Genomic DNA, 23,092 nt, shown 5'->3' with positions numbered 1-23,092 from the left:
CACCGCGGGTGCCCTATTCTGCCGCCTCGTAGGACGGCCGTCGGCAGCCACACGGCTCACTCGCACTCGTAGCTACTTCGCTACGTGACGCGGTGCAGACGCCACCTAGTCGCCGCTGCAACACTGTCGTTTGTCCTTTAGTTCAGAGGGCATCTTCCTTGTCGACATTGACAACTGAACGCTGTTTCTCTTGCTGCATTAGTGGTAATGAGTCTTTGTACACTCGGAGAGATACTACTCTACTGGCCATTAATACTGCTACACCGAGAAGAAATGCAGATGATAAACGGGTATTCATTGGACAAATATATTATGCTAGAACTGACATCTGATTACATTTTCACGCAATTTGGGTGCATAGATACTGAGAAATCATTATCCAGATCAACCACCTCTCGCCGTAATAACGGCCTTGATACGTCTGGGCATTGAGTCAAACACAACTTGGATGGCGTGTACAGGTATAGCTGTCCATGTAGCCTCAACACGATACCACAGTTCATCAAGAGTAATGACTGGCGTATTGTGACGAGCCAGTTGCTCGGTCACCATTTACCAGACGTTTTCAGATGATGAGAGATCTGGAGAATGTGCTGGCCAGGGCAGCAGTCGAACATTTTCTGTATCCAGAAAGGCCCGTACAGGACCTGCAACATACGGTCGTACATTATCCTGCAGAAATGTAGGGTTGCGCAGCGATCGAATGAAGGGTAGAGCCACGGGGCGTAACACATCTGAAATGTAACGTCCACTGTTCAAAGTGCCGTCAATGCGAACAAGAGGTGACCGAGAGGTTTAACCAATGGCACCCCCATACCATTACAACGGGTGATACGCCAGGATGGCGATGACGAATACACGCTTCCAATGTGTGTTCACCGCGATTTCGCCAAACACGGATGCGACCATCATGATGCTGTGAACAAAATGTCGTTCTGCCATCCGTGCACCCAGGTTCGTCGTTGAGTACACCATCGCTGGCGACCTGTCTGTAATGCAGCGTCAAGGGTAACCGCAGCCATGGTCTCCGAGCTGACAGTCCATGCTGCTGAAAATGTCGTCGAACTGTTCGTGCAGATGGTTGTTGTCTTGCAAACGTCCCCATCTCTTGACTCAGGGATCGAGACGTTGCTGCACGATCCGTTACAGGCATTCGAACAAGATGCCTGTCATCTCGACTGCTAGTGATACGAGGCCGTTGGGATCCAGCACGGCGTTCCGTATTACCCTCCTGAACCCATTGATTCCATATTCTGCTAACAGTCATTGGATCTCTACCAACGCGAGCAGCAATGTCGCGATACGATAAACCGCAATCGCGATAGGCTACAATCCGACCTTTATCAAAGCCGCAAACGTGATGGTACCCATTTCCCCTCCTTACGCGAGGCATCACAACAACGTTTCACCAGGCAACGCCTGTCAGCTGCTGTTTGTGTATGAGAAATCGGTTGGAAACTTTCCTCGTGTGAGCACGTTGTAGGTGTCGCCACCTGCGCCAACCTTGTATGAATGCTCTGAAAAGCTAATCAATTGCATATCACAGCATCTTCTTCCCGTCAGTTAAATTTCGCGTCTGTTGCACATCATCTTCGTGGTGTAGCAATTTTAATGGCCAGTGGTGTAGTTAAGTAAATCTTCTGCTTACTGCTATAACTTGTTCGCTAATCATTTCTGCTCCTGCTGAGCTTTGCTACGACGCTAGTTTATTTTATTTTATTTTTTTAAGCCCACCTCGCCACATAGCGTGTGCGAGGTCGTATTCAGCATGGCTGCTCAGTGAACGTTCCACTTGCAAGACACAGGCGGCGCTGCCATGCTACGGATTATACAGCACAGTAAGGAGCAAGGTACCATGTGTGGAAAATACGAGGACTGAAGCAATATCTGACAGGCAAATGAAGCACTACGTGCTGCTGTGTCCTGTACAGTAGGAACACGGCAACTCTAGTGGACTAAAAAGACGTCCTTGGACAACTTCCCGAAACTGTTCATCACGGTGGCCTCAAGTAGGGGCGAGCTGTGCAGTATCGGATGGCTTACGTTTTTTGACTTTTCTGTGCAACTTTGGTGTTAATCGAAATATTAATATACCATTCTCTTACCTCAAAACATTTTCTATGAGTAATGATTTTTATTTGTTATTTATAGCACTTAATTACCTCGAAAGTGCTACAGTGAGAATTCTTTGAAAAAGTGTGTTACAATGTCAGTTGTTAATGATGCACGTCACGGATATTTATTGAACAATAATGCAACATATAAGCTTGGGAACTTGTTGTTACTATTCAGCTCAGTTGATTAATATTTAGCTCACTGTTTTACAGAGATTGCAAATAAAATACAAAATATTGTCTTCAGCCACATATGCAACATGTGCCAGCTACTACACTAAGTAAACAAGACCCAATCTTCGTTAGAAGACTCCTAACATATAAAGCACTTTTCAGTCACTTCTGTTGACCCATTATTTCTAGTAAATTCTAGTTTTATTCGCAGTTTTGTAATTGCCTTTCCAAGGTAACCCTGTTGCAACTTTATTTTATTTTGGAACACCCAACTCACATTCAGCTGGATTTACAAGTTAATTTTTTCCGCTGTTATCTCTTCTATTTGGTCACAATCTTTTTCTTTTCTAACTGCTGACAACACCACAGTTGCCTATTACGCGGCCTTTATTTTTGTACATAACCTTGTTCACAGCCATAATCATGCACTCTTCGTTCCATTTCCTTCTTACTTTTTCCTCATTTTCCGCCATTTCATTCTGGGAAGAAGTTAGAAGTAGAAAATATAAATTAAAAACTGAAGCTATTTCTGATCGGTACTGAAAGACAATCGGCTGGCCAGTACTACTCGATAAATACGCAGTGGACTCTAGCAATACTGTAGGTTCTTAATAGTTGTTATGAAACGTTTGTTCGATGTCATTCCTTACATAGTGACTGATTAATATAAAACTACAAAATGTTTGTGTTGTGTTGGCTGAAGAGCCAACACCGTATTACGAGAGGAGGCTGAAATGCACGCGTTTTAGCTCACGCAGGCTAGCGTGAGGAGGGAAGAACTATACTGACGTGAGGTCTGGAACATGACAAGGAAGTATAATTCAGAAAGCGAACGTAATTAGTTTGATACTTAACTTTAATCCATTAATGATGAACGTCGCTCTTGACGGTACATGATTCACAATATTATCTATTCAGAATAGTAACTGAATATGGGGCCTTGCTTGGTCGTAGCAAATGACGTAGCTGAAGGCTGTGCTAAACTATCGTCTCGGCAAATGAAGCGTATGTAGTCAGTGAACCACCGCTAGCAAAGTCGGCTGTACAACTGGGGCGAGTGCTAGGAAGTCTCTCTAGACCTGCCGTGTGGCGGCGCTCGGTCTGCAATCACTGATAATGGCGACACGCGGGTCCGACGCGTACTAACGGACCGCATCCGATTTAAAAGCTACCACCTAGCAAGTACGTCTGGCGGTGACACCACAGTTTGCTTCCTGCTTTCTGTTTTGCGTGAGCGACGCAGAGTTCGGGCGCCAGGTGACCTTCGCGCGGCGCGGTAATGTCACCTCACAGGATTAATTTCCACCGCGTCGACTGCCATCTATCGCACGATTAAGTCCGAAGCAGCGGCACATCTACTGGGCGTATTATCTCTGCCCATTGAAACAAATTCAACGATGAGTCAGTGATGGAATGTCTTTGATGAAATCTGTTTGTATTCCCTCCACGTTGTGCTACACGTGTACTCGTATGTATTTAGGTTACTTACAGTTTATGAGAACGTGGCACTGTGATGTATTCTTCGTTGTTAATAAATCAAGATGAGGTGGTCTGAGGATGAAAAGTAGTAACAGAGTTACGAATATTTTTGGAAGTACACGCTGATCAGACAGAACATTATCGCCACCTGCCTAGTAGCAAGTATCTCCTCCTTTCACACGTATAACAGCGGCTACGTGTCTCGACATGGAAGCAGTGAGGCCTTGATAGGTCGCTGGAGGGAGCTGGCACCATATCTGCAGACACACGTCACCTGATTCCCGTAAATTCCGGGAAGGGGAGGCGATGAGTTGTGATGTCACGTTCAATCAAATACCAGATGTGATCGATTGCGTTCAGATCTGGTGAGTTGGGGAGCCATCACTCTTGGCCCTGTGATAAGGCACATTATCTTGTTGAAAAATAGCCGGCCGCTGTGCCCGAACGGTTCTAGGCGCTTCAGTCCGGAACCACGCGCCTGCTACGGTCGCAGGTTCGAATCCTGCCTCGGGCATGGATGTGTGTGATGTCCTTAGGTTGGTTAGGTTTAAGTAGTTCTAAGTTCTAGGGGACTGATGACCTCAGATATTAAGTCCCATAGTGCTCAGAGCCACTTGAACCATTTGTTAATAAATGCCACTGCCGTCGGGAAACACGACCGTCATGAAGAGCTGTGCATCGTCTGTAACCAGTGTACGATACTTCTTGGCCATCATCGTGCCTTGCACGAGCTCCTCTGGACATATGGATACTCACGTAAATGTCCCTCAGAGCATAATGGAGCCGCTGCCAGCTTGTATCCATCCAGCAGTGTAGGTCCCAAGGACTTGTTCCCCTGGAAGACGACGGATTTCCGCCCTCCCATCGACATGAAGAAGGTATTGGGGTTCATCAGACCATGCAATGATCTGCCACTGCGCCGATGTCCAGTCCCAATGGTCATGTGCTCATTTCAGTCGTATTTGTCGATGTCTTGGTGTTAACATTGGCACATACATGGTTCGTCGGCTGCGAAGGCCAATCGTTAGGAGTGTTCGGTGCACTGTTTCTTCAAACACACTCTGGCCAGCATTCAAGTCTGATGTTATTTCTGCCACAGTTCGCCGACTGTCCTGCTTTACCAGTCTGCCCAGCCTACGACGTCCGACATCTGTAATGAGGGGTGGCCACCCGAGCCCAAGACGTCTGGATGTGGCATTACCTTGGTAACGCCACGTGTTATAGAACACTCACCACAACACACCTCGAACAGCCGACAAGTAGTGCAGTTTCCGAAATTCTTATGCCGTATTCTTTGTTGTTAATATATCAAGATGAAGTGATCTGAAGATGAAAAGCAGTGACTGAGTTACAATTTACCCTCAGTCTAACTACACTACTGACCATTAAAATTGCTACACCAAGAAGAAATGCGGATGGTTCCTTTCAAAGGGAACGGCCGACTTCCTTCCCCATCATTCCCTAATCCGATGAGACCTATGACCTTCCTGTCTGGTCTCCTTCCCAAAAACAACCCAACCTAACAAAAAGTGATGATGCACGAAGCTGTACACAGTCGATGAAAAAATTGTAAACTGCTAACTGAAACGAAGTATCAACGCCACATGTAATATCACTACTCTTTCTAGTGTTCAGAATGTCGTGTAATATGCTGAAAATTGACGCAGTACCTATATGCTTTTTTCAACTACCGGTTCGGTGTGTGACACCCAGTGTTCGACTTCTACTGTGACTACTATGCTACACAGACTTGTTTAACCACACTGGGAGACTCTCCGCCACCTGATCACTGTATCATATGATGGTATAGTGCTGCTGTACACTTTTAGTAACCGCGCCTGGTTTGTTGTGGCGTTGTCCTGTTTCAAATGCAGAAGGCGAATTTACGCACAGTACTGCACTTTATCAATGGGCTACGCATTTTGTTCTGGCATCGCTTGTGCAGGGTTACGGCACTGTGGCCTGAAGATTTCAGATTGTGCTCGAACTGCAAACATATACCGCGAAGTAACGGAAATTTCGAAATGATAATTAAAAGAACCTTACGAGTACATCTCTTCTAGTTAAGGTAGTTTTTAGGATGGTAGATGTTAAAGGCATGGTGAGCAACGGCCAGCGTCTTGAGGGTCATTCCAAGACCCGGGCCGCCGCCCACAACCAGGTGACGGGCCATATTATACATATAACTTCTCTATTCAGTTCTCTTCCTTCCTTCTTTCTAAATATTTAATTTCGTTTTGTTTATTAATATCTTACTTGATTTTGTATTAGTTATAAGTTTTTCTAATGCTGCACAAAAAAAAGATAACAAATGGATCTAAACAGAGCCCGCCTCCACGTGGCGGGACACGGGCAACGGTGTGAGTGGGGACGGGAGCCGGTGTGGTGTTACTTTAAGTCACTGCGGACCCCGGACCCAGTCACAGCGGCTAAGTGGCAATATACGACCCACCATAAGAAATTAGACGGTGGGTCATAAAATATAAGCAGCTAGTGAAAAAAAAAAAAAAAAAAAAAAAAGTACATCTTATTCGACTTTGTAACAGCTCTTTGGCCGCTGTGTATGATAATCAGGAGTTGAGAATGTACTATGCCTGCTACAAGAATGACAGGTACACCGAAAGATCTTCAACACACCAACGGAACTCTATTTTATCGTAGAATACTACATACAGAGCTCTTTTTTTTTGCTTTATTGTAATTTTAAACACCTATACAGGCGGGCTGTCAGCAGCATAGTACGCTGCTCTTCAGCCTTAAGTGGAACAATAAACAGGACAGAGAGGTGATATATACAATACAAAAAACGGCGGGCAAAAAATGGAGATACAAAAAAAAAACAATAAACAAGAAGCCGTTCACGTTGGATGAAAAAAAACACTAACACTTGGAGACACGGCGCACAAAACACGGAGAACGGCGACGGCACATGTGAACAGTTGAGTTGTAACTGCACAAAACGATGCACACACACTAAACACTGATGGCGATGATCTCCGGCGCGCGAATGTTCACTGAGCGTGTACGAGTCCGTGGACCTGCCAAGAGAGGAGGTGGAGGAGGAGGAAGGGGAAATGGGAGAGGGGTACAGAGCTCACGAGAATGTATGCTAAATACCCGGCTAGCGAGACTAAGGATACGAGAACTGATCAGTTGCACTTTGTAAGCTCGTTGTTGCTTCCTTTACTAGGCACATTCTACATAGGAACCCATACGAGGCAAAAGGTGAAAACATAGAATAACCGACATATAAAAAGTAATAAAACAAAGAATAAAAGCTCTGCGCGTCGCGAGACAACACACAGTGCCCCTAGCGATACACGAAGATCTACTTGGCGCACGCGCGAAACGTGACACACTCGCTTGCCACGCGGGTGCTAACACAATATACGCCGGTCGGTGGTTGCGGTCGCTACGGCCCTTTCTACTTCAGTGACAGGGAGCTATCTTGATTTTATAGAGACGATGGCGTCATGTACAGGGTGTCAAAAATAAAAATGGCCCTAAGTACTTTCGGCACTACGCCACAAAGTAATCTAAATAACGATGTAAACATTAAGAAGCTGTCGGAAAACGTTACGAACACGAGAAAACGTTGGACAACTAAAAATCACGCTTGCAGAAACCAGAACGCCGGTAGCTCTGCAACTGAAAGTTAAAATATCGCTGTATCGACGAGTTCCTTCGGCACAGGAATGGTGTGGAATGACGTCGATTCGCCGTGACAGGTTAACTAAGCAAGTGTTTAAATATGCACACTGCCAGAATGTAATGCCTCCTAATCTATTTCTCTCGTTCAAAAATGACTCTGAGCACTATGAGACTTAACATCTGAGGTCATCAGTTCAAAAATGGTTCAAATAGCTCTGAGCACTATGGGACTTAACTGCTGTGGTCATCAGTCCCCTAGAACTTAGAACTACTTAAACCTAACTAACCTGAGGACATCACACACATCCATTCCCGAGGCAGGATTCGAACCTACGACCGTAGCGGTCGCGCGGTTCCAGACTGAAGCGCCTAGAACCACTCGGCCACACCGGCCGGCTATTTCTCTTGTAATTCACAACAAAACCATTTAAAATTGATAATTCATGAAGTCACAAGTTAGATTAGCGAGTTGTCACTTCTCAGTACAAACCCTGTCATTTCCAACAAGCTTATGCACGTTTCAATAAGGCAGTTAAACGCCGTGCGGTGAAGTTCGGCCTGTTCAAAGCGACGCTCACAGCACGCTTTTCCTGGGAAGCAGGCGACGTGTAGCGCGCTGGCGAAATGTCGAACGTGTATGATGGACTTTTATTTTTTTTTTAAAAAAAAAAGGCTTCCTATACAAAATTTGTGATCACAGCGGTAATTTGGTTTATGATTGTAGTCGTGCAGCGACATGCGAAACTAACGAAATTTATGGTGTATGGTAGGCGAACTCAAAAGGGGACAGCGCCCGTTCCTCATCATCGATTTCGTTCAGATTTGTGGTATAGGCAGGACTTGCCATGGAAAAAAAAGGTCGCCGATGTGGGAGCTCCACGTGGCCAAGCGTTTACAGAAAACAGCATTTCTGTCGTGGGGAGGAAGAGGCACGAATCCATTTATGTCAGTGTAGCTCCCAGGTAGCGGTTGGCGCAGCGGTAATAGGGGGGATTGTGGGGTAGAATCCGCGCGGAAATATTCTTTTTATTTACAGTTTCTACGTTACTACCACTGCGAATAATCCGAAATAACGCTAAATATGTTGTATTTATTATTATTTTCATAAAAGGCTTAAAATGGAAAGGTCAACCAAAGTTTGGGATTACAAATATGTTTCCAGGATTGTAAGGTGTACACGAGAACTTCGATATAAAATTAGATACGTTTCTCATTTTACAGTTAATGGTTCACAGGTGTGGAGTGATACTATTAGTAGAAACAGAGAGAGCAGTAATTTTCTCGGCGTCTTGTACAACCTAAAAACGCCACATTTGTACTGTTGTGTTATTGTTTTAAAGTTTCTATAGAAAAGCGAACTTAGTTTACGGTCGCAAAAGTTCTTTCTCATCGCAGAGTTTCGCAACAAAACTGGCTGGTGATGAACAATCTAACATATTTTCATGTAGCCTTCCCTGGACGTGATTTATTTTTGTCTCTCAGTAGGATAACAGCAATTTTGAAAGTTTTTGATCAAATTCTTTACTTGACCTTAAAAACAGATGTCGTAGAGTTACAGCAACAGAGAGCATTTGGGAGGGGGCTGAAATCACTTTAATACTGAATGATGGCAGTCCTTCTCCGTCTCGAAATATAATTGTAAACCTTTTTGTCTTTCCATGTACTCATAAACAGAAAGAAATTTGTTCTGCTCCACTCCAGTGAAAGTACTTTTTGTATGTGGCTGTTTCAAGTTTTCCAGATTTTGACGAAGTTTTGACGACATTTCTATATTTTGCCAAATATTCATTCATCATTTTTCGAATCGTTCGTTCAAAAGAGACAATTCTCTCTAGTTGGCGTTCATAGACTCCTGGCAATCATTTTCCAGAAAGGGTCATAGCATATTGTGCTATATACGATTGGGTTACTTTGTTCATATTTCGGATTATTTGCAGTACACGTAGGGTAAAAATTGACAATAATAAAAGGGTTTCCACTTAGGGACTCGACTCCACGACCTTCGGATTACAGTTCCGTGTTCTTTCAACAATGCTAGTCGCTGCCTGAATCGTTCATGATTCTCCCGACCTGTGCCAAAAAAACTATTTTTTATTTTTTTAATTTTTTTTTAATAAAGGCTTGGCCAACTTCTGTTAGTTTCGTTTTTGGCCAAGCCCTCAATATACCACAAATTTGGACGAAGTCGCTGATGGAGAATAGGCTCTGTCCCATTGTCAGTGAAACTATTATATGCAATAGATAAGAAGCTTAGCTAACAATAAAGTACTTTTTAAGAAGACACCATAGCAATTGTTGGTGGTCAACTTCATTAGGGAATATATGTTACTCTATAAAGACAAGTCATTGTTTAACATTCAAAACTCTCGAAATATTCCTGCCCAATTTACTGCAGACTTCTACACGATAGTCTGCTAAACACTCTGATGGACATAGCCTATATATTTTTTAAGCAACAATGTACCGGTATTCTGCTGAAGCGGACTGCGAGAAAAGAAATGCTGTGCTGTGAATATGAGCGATTTAATTTCCCTTCTTGCAGTCAGTTTCAGCTACGGTATCAGGGGGTTTAAACCATTAGACAAATTATTTTTCTTACATACATCCTTTCTCCTTATCTTCAATTTGAAACAGATTATGTTCACACAGCAATATACTCTTTTATTTTCTTCTTTGCAATCGGTTTCAACAGGAAACAGAAAGTCGTATTTACGTCTTATCGAGTTATGATTAGAATACTACCGTGGGATCTGAATCGTCCGACACTTTGTAATCCTACCCGTTTGTAGCTTAGAAGCTTGCGGAACACTGTCATGGAAGCTGCTACCGTCACTGATCCAACAGCTCGTTTGTAGCTTAGAAGCTTGCGGAACACTGTCATGGAAGCTGCTACCGTCACTGATCCAACAGCTGGAGAGGTTTCTCTCATAACCCATATACTACCAATGATGCCAACCACTCTACCCATTCATTTTAAGCGACACCAATTCCCAACAAAATTTCCTTTGCAACACCAATAAACGAGGCTCAAAGTTAGAGAGAGGAGGGAAGAGGAAGTGGACAGAGAAGAGGAAGGAAACGAACGCAGAGTGAGGGAAGGAGCAGATGGACAGAGAGAGGCCTGTTACTTGGTCCTTCTCGAAAATATCCGGAAGAGCGCGACTTTTGATTTAGCACCGCGGTGCGGCATTTTGCAGTTGGGACACCTCTCTTCAGTTCAGCAGAATCGTGGTGTCTGGGCTGTTTACCTTCCGCTATGTGTTAGTGGTGTGAAGGACGTTCACAGATCCAGTCGCTGTATACACAAAAAGAGGTAGTCTAGCGATCTAACGTCACAATCTTTTAAAACTAATGTGAATGACGGAAGAGAGGGACGAGAATTCTCAGTTCGCACAAGTAACGGATGCTACTTATGTGCTACGAAACGACGTTATATTACCGTGCATAAAGAATGAGACGACAACGAAAGTGCAAAAAATTATAACGTTCGACAGACGGGATTAACTGTTCTGACCTATGTTTCTAACGATTAAATTAAGTTTCAGAAACGCAAATGCTATGTTGTAACTTCACTTCTATGCCAGAGTTCGATGTTAGCTGTTCTGAAAGAGGCACGCTTGATGGCAGATGCACATCGGGATACTTACGTAGCAGTCGTCTGTGTACGGAGCTACGATATAAAACGTTTTGCGTCTTCTAAGAAAGAAAAGTGTGAAAGAATTAAATGTTTTGGAAACTGATGACTGCAGTTTACTTATACTGAGACGTAAGTGAAGATCAGGAAGAGCGGTGATTTTTTACCGAATGAAAATTTGTATACCATACGACGCTAAAAACAGTGGGGTTTAATCTCTGACTTACTGAGTTCACGAGAAGTGATATAAACAGTAAATCTAGGAATGATTTCCAAAGCATAATGATCTGATAGAGTATAACAGTGTCAATTATCAGTTTTATTATTTAAGAGACGTCTAAATTGAAGAAAAATTACATAATTAGTAATTTATTGCATTTGAGAATTGTAATACGCTTACTAGAGGCAATTGTGCTTAAGGATCTCGATGTTAACACCAATTCTTTGTTCTCATACCAATGCAGCAGATCTTTGGTTTCAACGCACGTTACAAGGTGGCAACTGATGTGTCCCCTCCATAATGATTGCAAGACCCACATCACTCGCCCACTTAACGATTTTAATACACAACTATGCAGTCTGCATATGGTTTTGCGGAATCGTACAGAATATTTCCAGTTATTCTCACACTGGAGTAACCATGTGGGGCAAGTGGTGATTAAATATCGCATTTCACGCAAGTAGCAAATTTTGTAGCAGATGAAAATAATTCAGATAGCTTCGGTTTCTATGACTGAGCCACAACGAGGGAACGGCCGAGTCGGGACGGTACATAGCGGCCTCCATGGGTGGCCCGAGAGAAAACCAGCGACACATCCCCCCCCCCCCTCCCCGCAGTCGGGCGGCAGCCCTTGTACAGGACGGGGGTGGCGTGGTACCGTAGTCCCGTAATGTAAAACTCAAAGCCGCGATTTCTCCATTACGTGGAAAGCTGGCCCAGACTCGGTTCTTCGCTGCCAAGGCGTCGATTAACACAAAACACGGTCTGGCACAGCTACGGGCCGCGCTGGCGAGGTGCACTCCTTGTAAGCCCCTCGCACCCCTGCTACTGGCTTGGGGTTCTGCAGAAACATTCCGATGGTTCCGTTAGCGACGCAGAAGCCTCGAGAACGTTTCAACTTAAAACGCCTCCCAGAAGCCACCCACTAGCTGAAACTGTGTGACATGGGGTAATGATTCCGGCCCACACACTGTTTGCAGGGAAGACAGAGGACTGGCGGGAGAGCGCGCTAACGCTCTGCTTCCTGGACTCGGGTAGGCGCGCCGGCCCTCGATCGAATCCGCCTGGCGTATTAACGCCGAGGGCTGGTGTGCCAGCCAGCCTGGATGTGGTTTTATGCAGTTTTCCACCCCCCCCCCGCCTAGGTGAATACCAGGCTGGTCCCCACATCCCGCCTCAGTTACACGGCTCGCACACATCTGAACACTTTCGCACTATTCCATGAATTAGACTAGTCGCAGACAGTTGGTGTACACTAATTCCTTCGCGGTGGAGGGGAGGGGAGGTGGGGTAAGGGGGGGGGGGGTACGGGGTGGCGTCGGGAAGGGCATCCGGCCACCCCTTCAACTAACATTGCCACATCCGATTAACCATGACGACCCTGCGTATCCGCGGGGAAAACGGCACAAGCAAAAGAAAGAAAAGAAAGACAGAGGATTGGCGGAAATTTTTTTGCAAGAAGATGATTGGGCAGCCGCTGCTGCAGAGAAGGAGACACTGAGGCTACACTCGATCTGTGAAAAAGAGATCTGTGATCTGACTGCTTTAGCGAGCAGTCGCATTGCTCTGTATTGTCCGCTACGGAGTACGGAGACGCTAGTTTTACATTTCCAGCAGCACGGACACGAACACGTTATTTCCACGATAGCGCATCATCGCAGTTGGAGCTCCGTGGGTCATCTACATAGCAACCCGTCAAGCAATGCAGGCAGTCGAAGGCAACAGCGGGCGCAACCGCAATTATTATTGACTGACATACGCAGCACCGGCGCACTTTGATCAGCCTTATGGTTTCTGGTTAGCGCCTTGCTCCATCTTGGCAGAGCGATAGAACTGGCTACATTTGATTACCAGTTCGCACCATTCATGATCGCCACCTTACGTCATTGTTTTCGATTGACTTGTGATAAGATACGCACAGAATGTTGTGCAGTACATCTAGATAGGGAGAGTATCAGCCCTGACAGAAGCTATTTCAAAGTTTACTGTGCATATTTCAACTGTTCCCTTCCTCCAATGAAGGAAAACTTTCAATAACAATCTAATTAATTTGTCTCTGCTGAACTGAATAAATCCAATAATTACTCTGGTACTGGCAACACTTACCTGTTCAGAATATCCGTTCCTTGGCTCATACCAATCATTAATTTTTGTGGGTTACAAAAAAAAGGTAAAGATTTACATAATCTTATGTGAGGACGCTGGTCACACTCAAGTTACTTGCTTAGCAGGGTCAACATAGCAATGTCAGATAGCGTGTCATTAAATATGCTCCTTTTTTGGGTTATTTCTTTAAATTTCAAGTCTAAATTGTAATCACTTGCATAATAGATTGGTTCTTGCGACGACTCCGTGGCAAGATCCCAAGGTAATTACGTCTAAACTTAATTTTTCTGAAGCCCACAATTCAATCGCTAGGGCGGAGTGAACCTGTCTAAATTATAATTTTACTAATCTTTGGATATACAGAGGTGTGGCGTGATCTCTCTGAAGAAGGTAGTATAACTTACTTTGCCTACGAGCTATGTAAGATGCGCTCGCCAGAAGAGTCCTTAAGCATCTGATGATTGATATACCTATGGAAAGTTTGCGACTTAAGCCACCCGGACCTCAGTGTGTTCTTCGTCTGCTGTCTCTTGGAGCTTCAGCTCTTCTCGTGAGAGATGGGACTCCGCGGAGCAGCAGCCGCGCAGACGCAGGTAGAGCAGCGGGTACTCACCGAGCGCGTGGCTGAACTGCCTCTCGACGGCGGACAGAGCCAGCTGGCGGTACCTGGCGGCGGCCGGCTGCCCCGTGCTCTCCGCAGACAGAAGGTGCCTGGCAGCCGCCTGCACCACTTGCGCCAGCGACGCGGCCGTCGACGCCCACTCGGCCGTCGTCACGTCGCTGCAACACCACGGGGGCTGCCACTCGAAAGCAGGTACCGGAAACAGCTACCGTGAACACAAGATTTCCGGAAAGCTTTTCACACCGTTCCTCACAAGCGACTTCTAATCAAGCTGCGGGCCTATGGCGTATCGTCTCACTTGTGCGACTGGATTCGTGATTTCCTGTCAGGAAGGTCGCAGTTCGTCGTAACATCGAGTAAAACTGAAGTGATATCAGGTGTTCCCCAGGGAATCGTCCTGGGACCTCTGCTGTTCATGATCTATATAAATGACCTGGGTGACAATCTGAGCAGTTCTCTTAGGTTGTTACCGTCTAGTAAGGTCATCCGAAGATCAGTCTCAGATGCAAAGCGATTTAGAAAAGATTGCTGTATGGTGTGGCAGGGTCCGCAGCTCGTGGTCGTGCGGTAGCGTTCTCGCTTCCCACGCCCGGGTTCCCAGGTTCGATTCCTGGCGGGGTCAGGGATTTTCTCTGCCTCGTGATGACTAGGTGTTGTGTGCTGTCCTTAGGTTAGTTAGGTTTAAGTAGTTATAAGTTCTAGGGGACTGATGACCATAGATGTTAAGTCCCATAGTGCTCAGAGCCATTTTTGATTTGGTGTGGCAGGTGGCAGTTGACGCTAAATAACGAAAAGTGTGAGGTGATCCACACGAGTTCCAAAAGAAATCCGTTGGAATTCGATTACTCTATAAATAATACAGTTCTCAAGGCTGTCAATTCAACTAAGTACCTGGGTGTTAAAATTACGAACAACTTCAGTTGAAAAGACCACATAGATAATATTGTGGGGAAGGCGAGCCAAAGTTTGCGTTTCATTGGCAGGTCACTTAGAACATGCAACAAGTCCACTAAAGAGACAGTTTACACTACACTCGTTCGTCCTCTGTTAGAATATTGCTGCGCGGTGTGGGATCCTTACCAGATGGGATTGACGGAGGACATCGAAAGGGTGCAAAAAGAGGGCAGCTCGTTTTGTATTATCACGTAATAGGGGAGAGAGTGTGGCAGATATGATACGTGAGTTGGGATGGAAGTCATTAAAGCAAAGACGTTTTTCGCCGCCGCGAGATCTATTTACGAAATTTCAGTCACCAACTTTCTCTTCCGAATAGGCAAATATTTTGTTGAGCCCAACCTACATAGGTAGGAATGATCATCAAAATAAAATAAGAGAAATCAGAGCTCGAACAGAAAAGTTTAGGTGTTCGTTTTTCCCGCGTGCTGTTCTGGAGTGGAATGGTAGAGAGATAGTACGATTGTGGTTCGATGAACCCTCTGTCAAGCACTTAAATGTGAATTGCAGGGTAATCATGTAGATGTAGATGTAGATGTAGATGACAAACGTGCTGCACCACATCTTCCGCACCTAGACCTGCACGAAACACGACCGGAATCGATGTATATAAACATCTGAAATGGTGTTCAACAGGACTTAACACAGTTCCCCGCAGGGAATCTGATGAGATTCACTGGTAACGTGCGCAAAAACCACCAGTTCTTAGGAGGGGACGCCATGACGTTGGGATCACAGATTTACTTCAAACTTTGCACACCTTTCGTAGGTCATTAGAACAACGTAATGTGAGAGTAGGAAGGTCCTCTACTCTGGTAATTCCGAGAAAACCACGAGAGAACTTTTACGCCCCTGTTATGTGGCGTATGTATTTGAGAGTAGGTGCCACAAATGGTTCAAATGACTCTAAGCATTATGGCACTTAACATCTGAGGTCATCAGTCCCCTAGACTTAGAACTACTTAAACATAACTAACCTAAGGACATCACACACATCCATGCCTCAGGAAAGATTCGAACCTGCGACCGTAGCAGCAGCGCTGTTCTGGAGTGAAGCGCCTGGAACCGCTAGGCCACAGCGGCCGGCGTAGGTGCCACAGGTTAGGGTTCGTTGTATTCAAGTGGATGCTGGCACGGTAGCTCAGCATGTTTGGTCAGAGCATTAGCTGCCCTGTGTAACAAAAAAAAAACTGAGTGAATGGGTTTTCTGCCATCGTTAGTTGAGTGTTCAGCGCTGCGAAATGCCACGCCAAGGGTCCCGTGTTCGATTCCCGGCTGAGGCAGGAGACTTTCTGCGCTTAGTAACTTGGTGTTGTATTGTTGTCATCATCGTCTCATCCCTATCTCCAAAGCGCAAATCGCCCAATGTGGCGTCGAATGTAATAAGTACTTGCCCTCAGCGGCCGAACTTCTCCGAATGGGGGATTCCCGGCCCACAATGCCGTACGCTCATTTTCATTTGAGTGAATGGGTGTCATGGGATGTCCGATCCGAACTAAATGCAACGAACAATAAAGAACAAAATGAGATTTAAAAAAAAAAGGTTAGCGTTCCAGATTCGTGACATAAACGTGTCTGTGGCGATCCTTCGACTTCCACTCGAAATTAATTTTTAATCTAAGCTCCCGGAAGAGAGAGAAATTTTTGGAAATGTCAGCGATATGTGTTATCCCTTAAAAATTCAGAACATTCTCTGTAAATGCGGGATAACTGCATTCATCGGATGTAGTAGATGTCGATTCTATTTACACTACTGGTCATTAAAATTGAAACACGAAGAAGAAATGCAGATGATAAATGGGTATTCATTGGACAAATATATTATACTAGGACTGACATGTGATTACATTTTCACGTAATTTGGGTGCATAGATCCTGAGAAATCAGTATCCAGAACAACCACCTCTGGCCGTAATAACAGCCTAAATACGCCTGGGCATTGAGTCAAACAGACCTTTATCAAAGTCTAAAACGTTATGGTACGCATTTCTCCTCCTTACTCGAGGCATCACAAGAACGTTTCACCAGGCAATGTCGGTCAGCTGCTGTTTGTGTATGAGAAATCGGTTGGAAACTTTCCTCATGTCAGCACGTTGTAGGTGTCGCCACCGGCGCCAACCATGTGTGAATGCTCTGAAAAGCTAATCACTTGCATATCACAGCATCTTCTTCCTATTGGTTAAATTTCGCATCTGTAGCACGTCAACTTCGTGGTGTAGCAATTTTAATTGCCAGTAGTGTATGTTTCCCACGTCAATACCATCCTGCAACATGTGATGTCGAGAGCGTATCTGACGAGTAATTCTACTTACTCTTGTGTTCTGGCCCATTGTGCCTAACTATATTACTGAATAACGCCATTCGTATCATTATTTGTCGAGATTTGAGTTCGGCTTTCCAAGCCTGTCCCTCCTCCTTGCAAATTTAATTAAAATATTACATAGACAAATAACATATGAAACTGACTACTGCTTCATGAAAATTCACGTGGTTTTTTTTTTCATCGTATTACGTCTTCAATATCATATAATTTATAATGTGACTAGTAATTAAAAAATAGTTGTTTGCAGGATTCGAATAGTCTCTTAATCAACGACCCTTCTCCCACACGTTCGCGTAGATACAAACGCCGCATAATAGGCACGTTAAACTTCTCTTGTGATTTTCTCGGAGCTGCAGCTTACCATTGCACTTCATGTTGTTTTAGTGGCTTAGTAAAGGTGTACAAATTTTGAAGTGAATCCGTGATCCCAACGTCGTGACCTCCAATCTTATTTTACCGGAAATGCACGTCCAGTGCATAGATATATGGTGCCAGATACCATCGGAAACCTAACGACAATTTATGGAATCCGTGCCAAGCAGAATCAGCTCTGTAGTTAGTGGCAAAGATGGACCGACACACTGTTTACCAGGTGATCGTAGTGGTTTGGCTCACTACTGTAAACATTACTGTGAATGTGATAGAGTAGGAATATGAGGTAAAAAACTATGTTCTCTGCTTGTAGGCCGTATGCAACGAGCAAACATATTTATTTCAAAAGCTGGTCAGTTCCTCCTCTTCTTTCAAGTCTACTGGTGTGAAAAACGTAAGGACGAAAGTAGCTTCTGTATGACGTGTATGTATGACGTGACAAGTAACACAGCTCTAAAAAACTTGGAACGTACATAGACAGAACTGACACAGTATGCTACGGAAAATCTTTGCCTATAACGCACAGAGAGAAAGAATAACTTTTATAAGTGTTCTTTCTTAGTGTGTAACAAGACTTGCGCTTCGTCCTTCAGGTTGTTTTGGTGCAGCCCTCTCAGAGGCCCTACAGAGTCCCAGGGCAGTGCGGACAAACTTTCAGTATAGCTGGTCTATTCCACCACCTCCTAAAATATTAAATATTCTTTTTGAAATATCATGTACAGCATGCCTTCCTGATGAAAATACATATTGTTTCTGAATACAAATACAAAAGCTTAGAATGTATGAAAGATTAACGTGAAAAGTTAAAAAGATCACTTTAAGGCCTCCGGGTAAAGAGAGAGAGAGAGAGAGAGAGAGAGAGTGAGAGAGAGAGAGAGAGAGAGAGAGATGAGAGAGGGAGGGATGAACGGCTAATAAGATCTACTGTTTGCATTCGTGGTGGTTTTAGTTGTATGAACATTAGGCCGTCTTCTGCAGCATGTTACTGCGCCTGACGTTTGGTCTGCTAATGCTGGAGACACCGCCTGAGGCTTTGCAGACAGTAGTTTCACTTAAACCGAACTCACCAAGCCGAGTTTTTAATTCACATCCGCTACCCAAGAAACACGGAGACGCACTGACGTGTTTTACTGAACTTTTCGAGGAGAATAGTTTGTGCTGTTTGCTTTATTTCGCTCTAGGGCACACAACTTCTCTAATTTGAGTACTGTTCTGTTTTTGTTGTGCTTCTGTGTTTCTATGGCCTCTTCGTACATCCCAGAGTGGTAAAGACTGTAAACGAAATTGGTAATTACCTGGTCGTAGTGCATGATCTTCTGCTGTCAATGTACCTGTGTTGCACAGATGTAGTTCTGCTGGCAGTACGCCTGACGGCAGTTGCAAGAGATTTTCTGTACTCCTGCTGTAGCAAGCAGTGGGCGTAGATCGTTTGCAGTCTGAATGGTATTCAAGCACCTTTCTCGTTGGTTTATACACTGTATCAACATCATGTTTTCTTAGTACTCTGCTGATGCAATCTGGAAGCTTCAGATCTTTTAGGATACAGTACATCATTAATCTCTTTGTGAGAAGAGCGATCTCTTCTGAAAGTAATTATTTAATGTTCGAGCTCTTTCTGCAAGTAGTACGGTTCACAGATTCTTTTAACACGGTACGCCAATATCTTTACTACTTGACTTTTCTGCTTGAGATAGTGACTGGAATTTTTTTGAAGGGGTCCCTCTTTTTCAGTAAACGTTCTGTGCATTTAGCGATCTGAAGTTCCATCAATTTTACCAAGTATCTCTACGCCCATAAATGATATGTGTAAGTTTTTCTCTTCTTGCATTACGCAGTTTATATTAAAATTCAGAAATGGAAAACTTGTGAGAAGTTGATTTCTTCACGGGGCCAGGAAAATGTCATGAATGTACCGAAATTGACAAGTCGGTTTCTTCTTGGCCATCTCAATAGGGCTGATTCGTATCGTATGTGTTCATTCCTGAGTAACGAGTATTCCACAAGACTCTAAATAGCGTTTCGTCACTGCTTGAAATAGTTTTGTTACCATCACGTATTCTTCCTCGCATTTAGTTAATGCCTGACTCTCTTCACGTCGGAAATTTTCGTGTTCCTCCGATTCGTTCCTCTCGGCGGCGTCTGAGTAACGGAAATGTTTCGTTACTGACCTGCTCGTGCCGACTCGACAGTTCTCGCATTCCTGCGATTTCTTTTCCTCAGCGGAACAAATCGTTTTTGACACAAAGTACAAAATATATATCTCCACTTGCCATGTTTTGCATCTCCACATGCAATTCGTGTCCGACTCGGGCGGAGTCGGCAGTATCCGTAATCCTCCACTTCCTTCTTTTCACAGTCTACGATTTCTGCCGTACAGCAGATCGCCGGCTTCTCGATAGGCCACATCGCTAAATGGTGGTTTTATCAGGGCTGTGGCGAGTGTCGGTAACATTGCTACTGCTTTGACGGAGCGTTTTGTACAGCGTGTGGCTGTCTCTCCACTACAGGGACTGGTCGCCGTAAGGCAGAAGTGTGGGAGTGGGCCTACGTGAGACAACGGGGTGGCGATTCAGTCTGCAACTATCATTTTCATGTGGTAACGAGTCCTCCCACTCCCCCAATGAGCCATGGATCTTGCCGTCAGTTGGGTGGCTTGCATGCCTCAGTGATACACATAGCCGTATCGTAGATGCAGCCACAACGGACGATTATCTGAGAGGCCAGACATCCGTGTGGCTCCTGAAGAGGGGCAGCAGCCTTTCCCGTAGTTGCACCGGCAATAGTTTGGATCTTTAAAGAAAGGCAGAAGTACAATTTTATCATTTGTAGACTTAGAAAAAGCTTGGGACACTGTTGACTGGAATACTCTCTTACAAATTCTGAAGGTAAGTAGAGATAAAATACAGGGAGGAAACCATACGGCATTTATAAGAGTCGAGGGGCATGAAAGGGAAGCGGTGATGGAGAAGGGAGTTATAGTGGCTTGTAGATTATCGCCGATGTTCCGATGTTATTCAAGATGTGCACCGAACAAGCAGGAAAGGAAATAAAAAAAAAGTTTGGAGTAGGAATTAAAGCGCAGTAGGAAGAAATTTGCCGATGACACTGCAATTTTGTCAGTGACGGCAAAGGCCTTGGAACAGAGGTTGAACGGAGAGGTCAATGTCTTGAAAGGAGGATACAAAATGAACATCAACAAATGCAAAACAAGGAAAATGGAATTTAGTTGAATTAAATCACGTGATGCTAAGGAAATCAGATTAGGAAACGAGACACTTAAAGCAGTAAATGAGTTTTACAATTTCGGCGCAAAATAAGTGATGAAGGCTGCAGCAGAGAGGACAAAAAATGTAGACAGGCAATCGCTAGAAAAGCAATTCTGAAGATGAGAAGTTTTGTTTACATCGAATATAGATTTAAGTATCAGGTAATCTTTTTTGAAAGTATTTGTCTGGAGTGTAGCCATGTATGGAAATGAAAAGTGAACGATAAAAAGCTTAGATAGAAAGAGAATAGAAGCTTTTGAAATGACATGGGCAGAACACGTAACTAATGAGAAGGTATTGGATAGAACTGAGGAGACAAGAAATCTCAAATATGTGGCACAACTTAACCAAATGAAGATATCGGCTGATAGGGTACATTCTGAGATATGGGATCACTAGTTTAGTACTGGAGGGAAATGTGTGGAGAGCGGTGGACGGGTGGGGGTGGATGGTTAAAAATCGTAGAGGGAGAGCAAGAGGTGAATATAGTAAGCAAATTCAGTAAGATGTAGGTTGCAGTAGTTACTCGGATATAAAGAGGCTCGCACATTATAGACTAGCATGGAGAGTTGCATCAAACCAGTCTTTGGGCTGAAGACCACCACAACAACAACATGATAATGAGGTGAGCTCTTCTAATTTCAGCTGTTACCATTAATGCCACTATAGCCTCGGTGTGTGTTGGTCAGTGTATAGATGGCAAAAACCTGTTCAGGATAGAGAACATTCTCAAATGTCGGATACAGCAGAATAGTCATACCTTCAGCTTACTGGGTTGGAAAAAAGTGTTTATGTGTAATGGCTGCATCAGTAATAATATTGTGTATCGATTATTTCATAACGGATATCCGACAATATTAGTTACATACGGTACAAAATCTAGACGTTAATTTTACAGCCCTAAATCTGAAAATTGTTTCTTTAAATTTTGATCTACAAAAATTCGCTACAGTTAATTTGAGTGTGCTCTTGACGGGCTCGCCATCAATTTAGACAAAATGTTCAAATGTGTGTGAATTCCTAAGGGACCAAACTGCTGAGGTCATCGGTCCCTACACTTTCACACTACTTAAACTAACTTAACCCTAAGGACAACACTCACACCTATGCCTGAGGGAGGACTCGAACCTCCGGCGGTAGGGGCCCCACGATTAGTGACATGGCGCCTCTAATCGCGCGGCCACTCCGCGCGGCCTCAATTTAGACCACGGCGCCAAGTGGTCATTCACACGATCCTTAAATCGCGGTTCAAAGTGAGCGGAGGAAAGGAGCGTCTGATCAGGTGCCATAAAGCACGCATCAGTATATACTAGCGTCAACTAGAAAGAACTGCACTCGGCGAACGGTCCACCCCTCGGGAGGCCCTAGCCACACGGAATTTACGTTTAGTATATACTGCACAGGCATAAATCATCACGGTGTTGAGTCCTGAAATGAAAGTAGCAATTTTTGCTTTCTCTTTGGCCATTGCATGGTACGTCGCGACTGTAAACAACACAAATAGGAGAAAACGGCCGATACGCGTAAAAATATGTTCAGTATGAACTAATCGCGGTCCGATCAGGCCCTGAAGGCCCGACGGTACCGACCGACCACCGTGACATCCTTAGGCCATATGTGCGCTGGGTGCGCATATGGAGAGGCACGTGGTCAGCAGACGGCTCTCCCGACCGTTGTCAGTTTTCGTGACTGGAGCCGCTGCTGCCTCTGAGTCGACTGGGTCTGCAATTGGCCTCACACGGGCTGAGTGCACTCGGCTTACCAACAGCGCCCGGCAGACGCGGTAATTGAGTATGACCGTCTATAATTGTCGACTGCTACTGGATGTTGTGCAACACGAACTAACGAAACTGGACGTTGTGATGGAAAAAGCAATTACTTAGTCCGAGAAGTTATCGGCTTCTCTAAGATTCCGTGTTACTGGTCTACATCTACATCTACATTTACACTCCGCAAGCCACCCAACGTTGTGTGGCGGAGGGAACTTTACGTGCCAGTGTCATTACCTCCCTTTCCTGCTCCAGTCGCGTACGGTTCGCGGGAAGAACGACTGCCGGAAAGCCTCCGTGCGCGCTCGAATCTCTCTAATTTTACATTCGTGACCTCCTCGGGAGGTAGAAGTAGGGGGAAGCAATATATTCGATACCTCGTCCAGAAACGCACTCTCTCGAAACCTG

General features: G+C 44.7%; 1 protein-coding gene across 1 annotated transcript in view; it reads right to left on the bottom strand.

Moving 5' to 3' along the window:
• The window catches only part of LOC126419723 (protein qui-1), a 918,484-nt gene extending 899,525 nt beyond the window's left edge, over positions 1-18,959 (bottom strand). The window contains exons 1-2 of the mRNA XM_050086903.1: positions 18,945-18,959; positions 13,992-14,205 (exon numbers count right to left, since the gene is read on the bottom strand). Coding sequence (XP_049942860.1) covers positions 13,992-14,205; positions 18,945-18,959 — 229 coding nt within the window. The remainder of the gene's footprint in view (positions 1-13,991; positions 14,206-18,944) is intronic.
• Between the last annotated feature and the right edge of the window lie 4,133 nt (positions 18,960-23,092).

This window comes from Schistocerca serialis, chromosome 9 (assembly GCF_023864345.2).
Source record: "Schistocerca serialis cubense isolate TAMUIC-IGC-003099 chromosome 9, iqSchSeri2.2, whole genome shotgun sequence".
NCBI classification, from domain to species: Eukaryota; Metazoa; Arthropoda; class Insecta; order Orthoptera; family Acrididae; genus Schistocerca; species Schistocerca serialis.
This window is presented reverse-complemented; position numbering and strand designations above follow the sequence as displayed.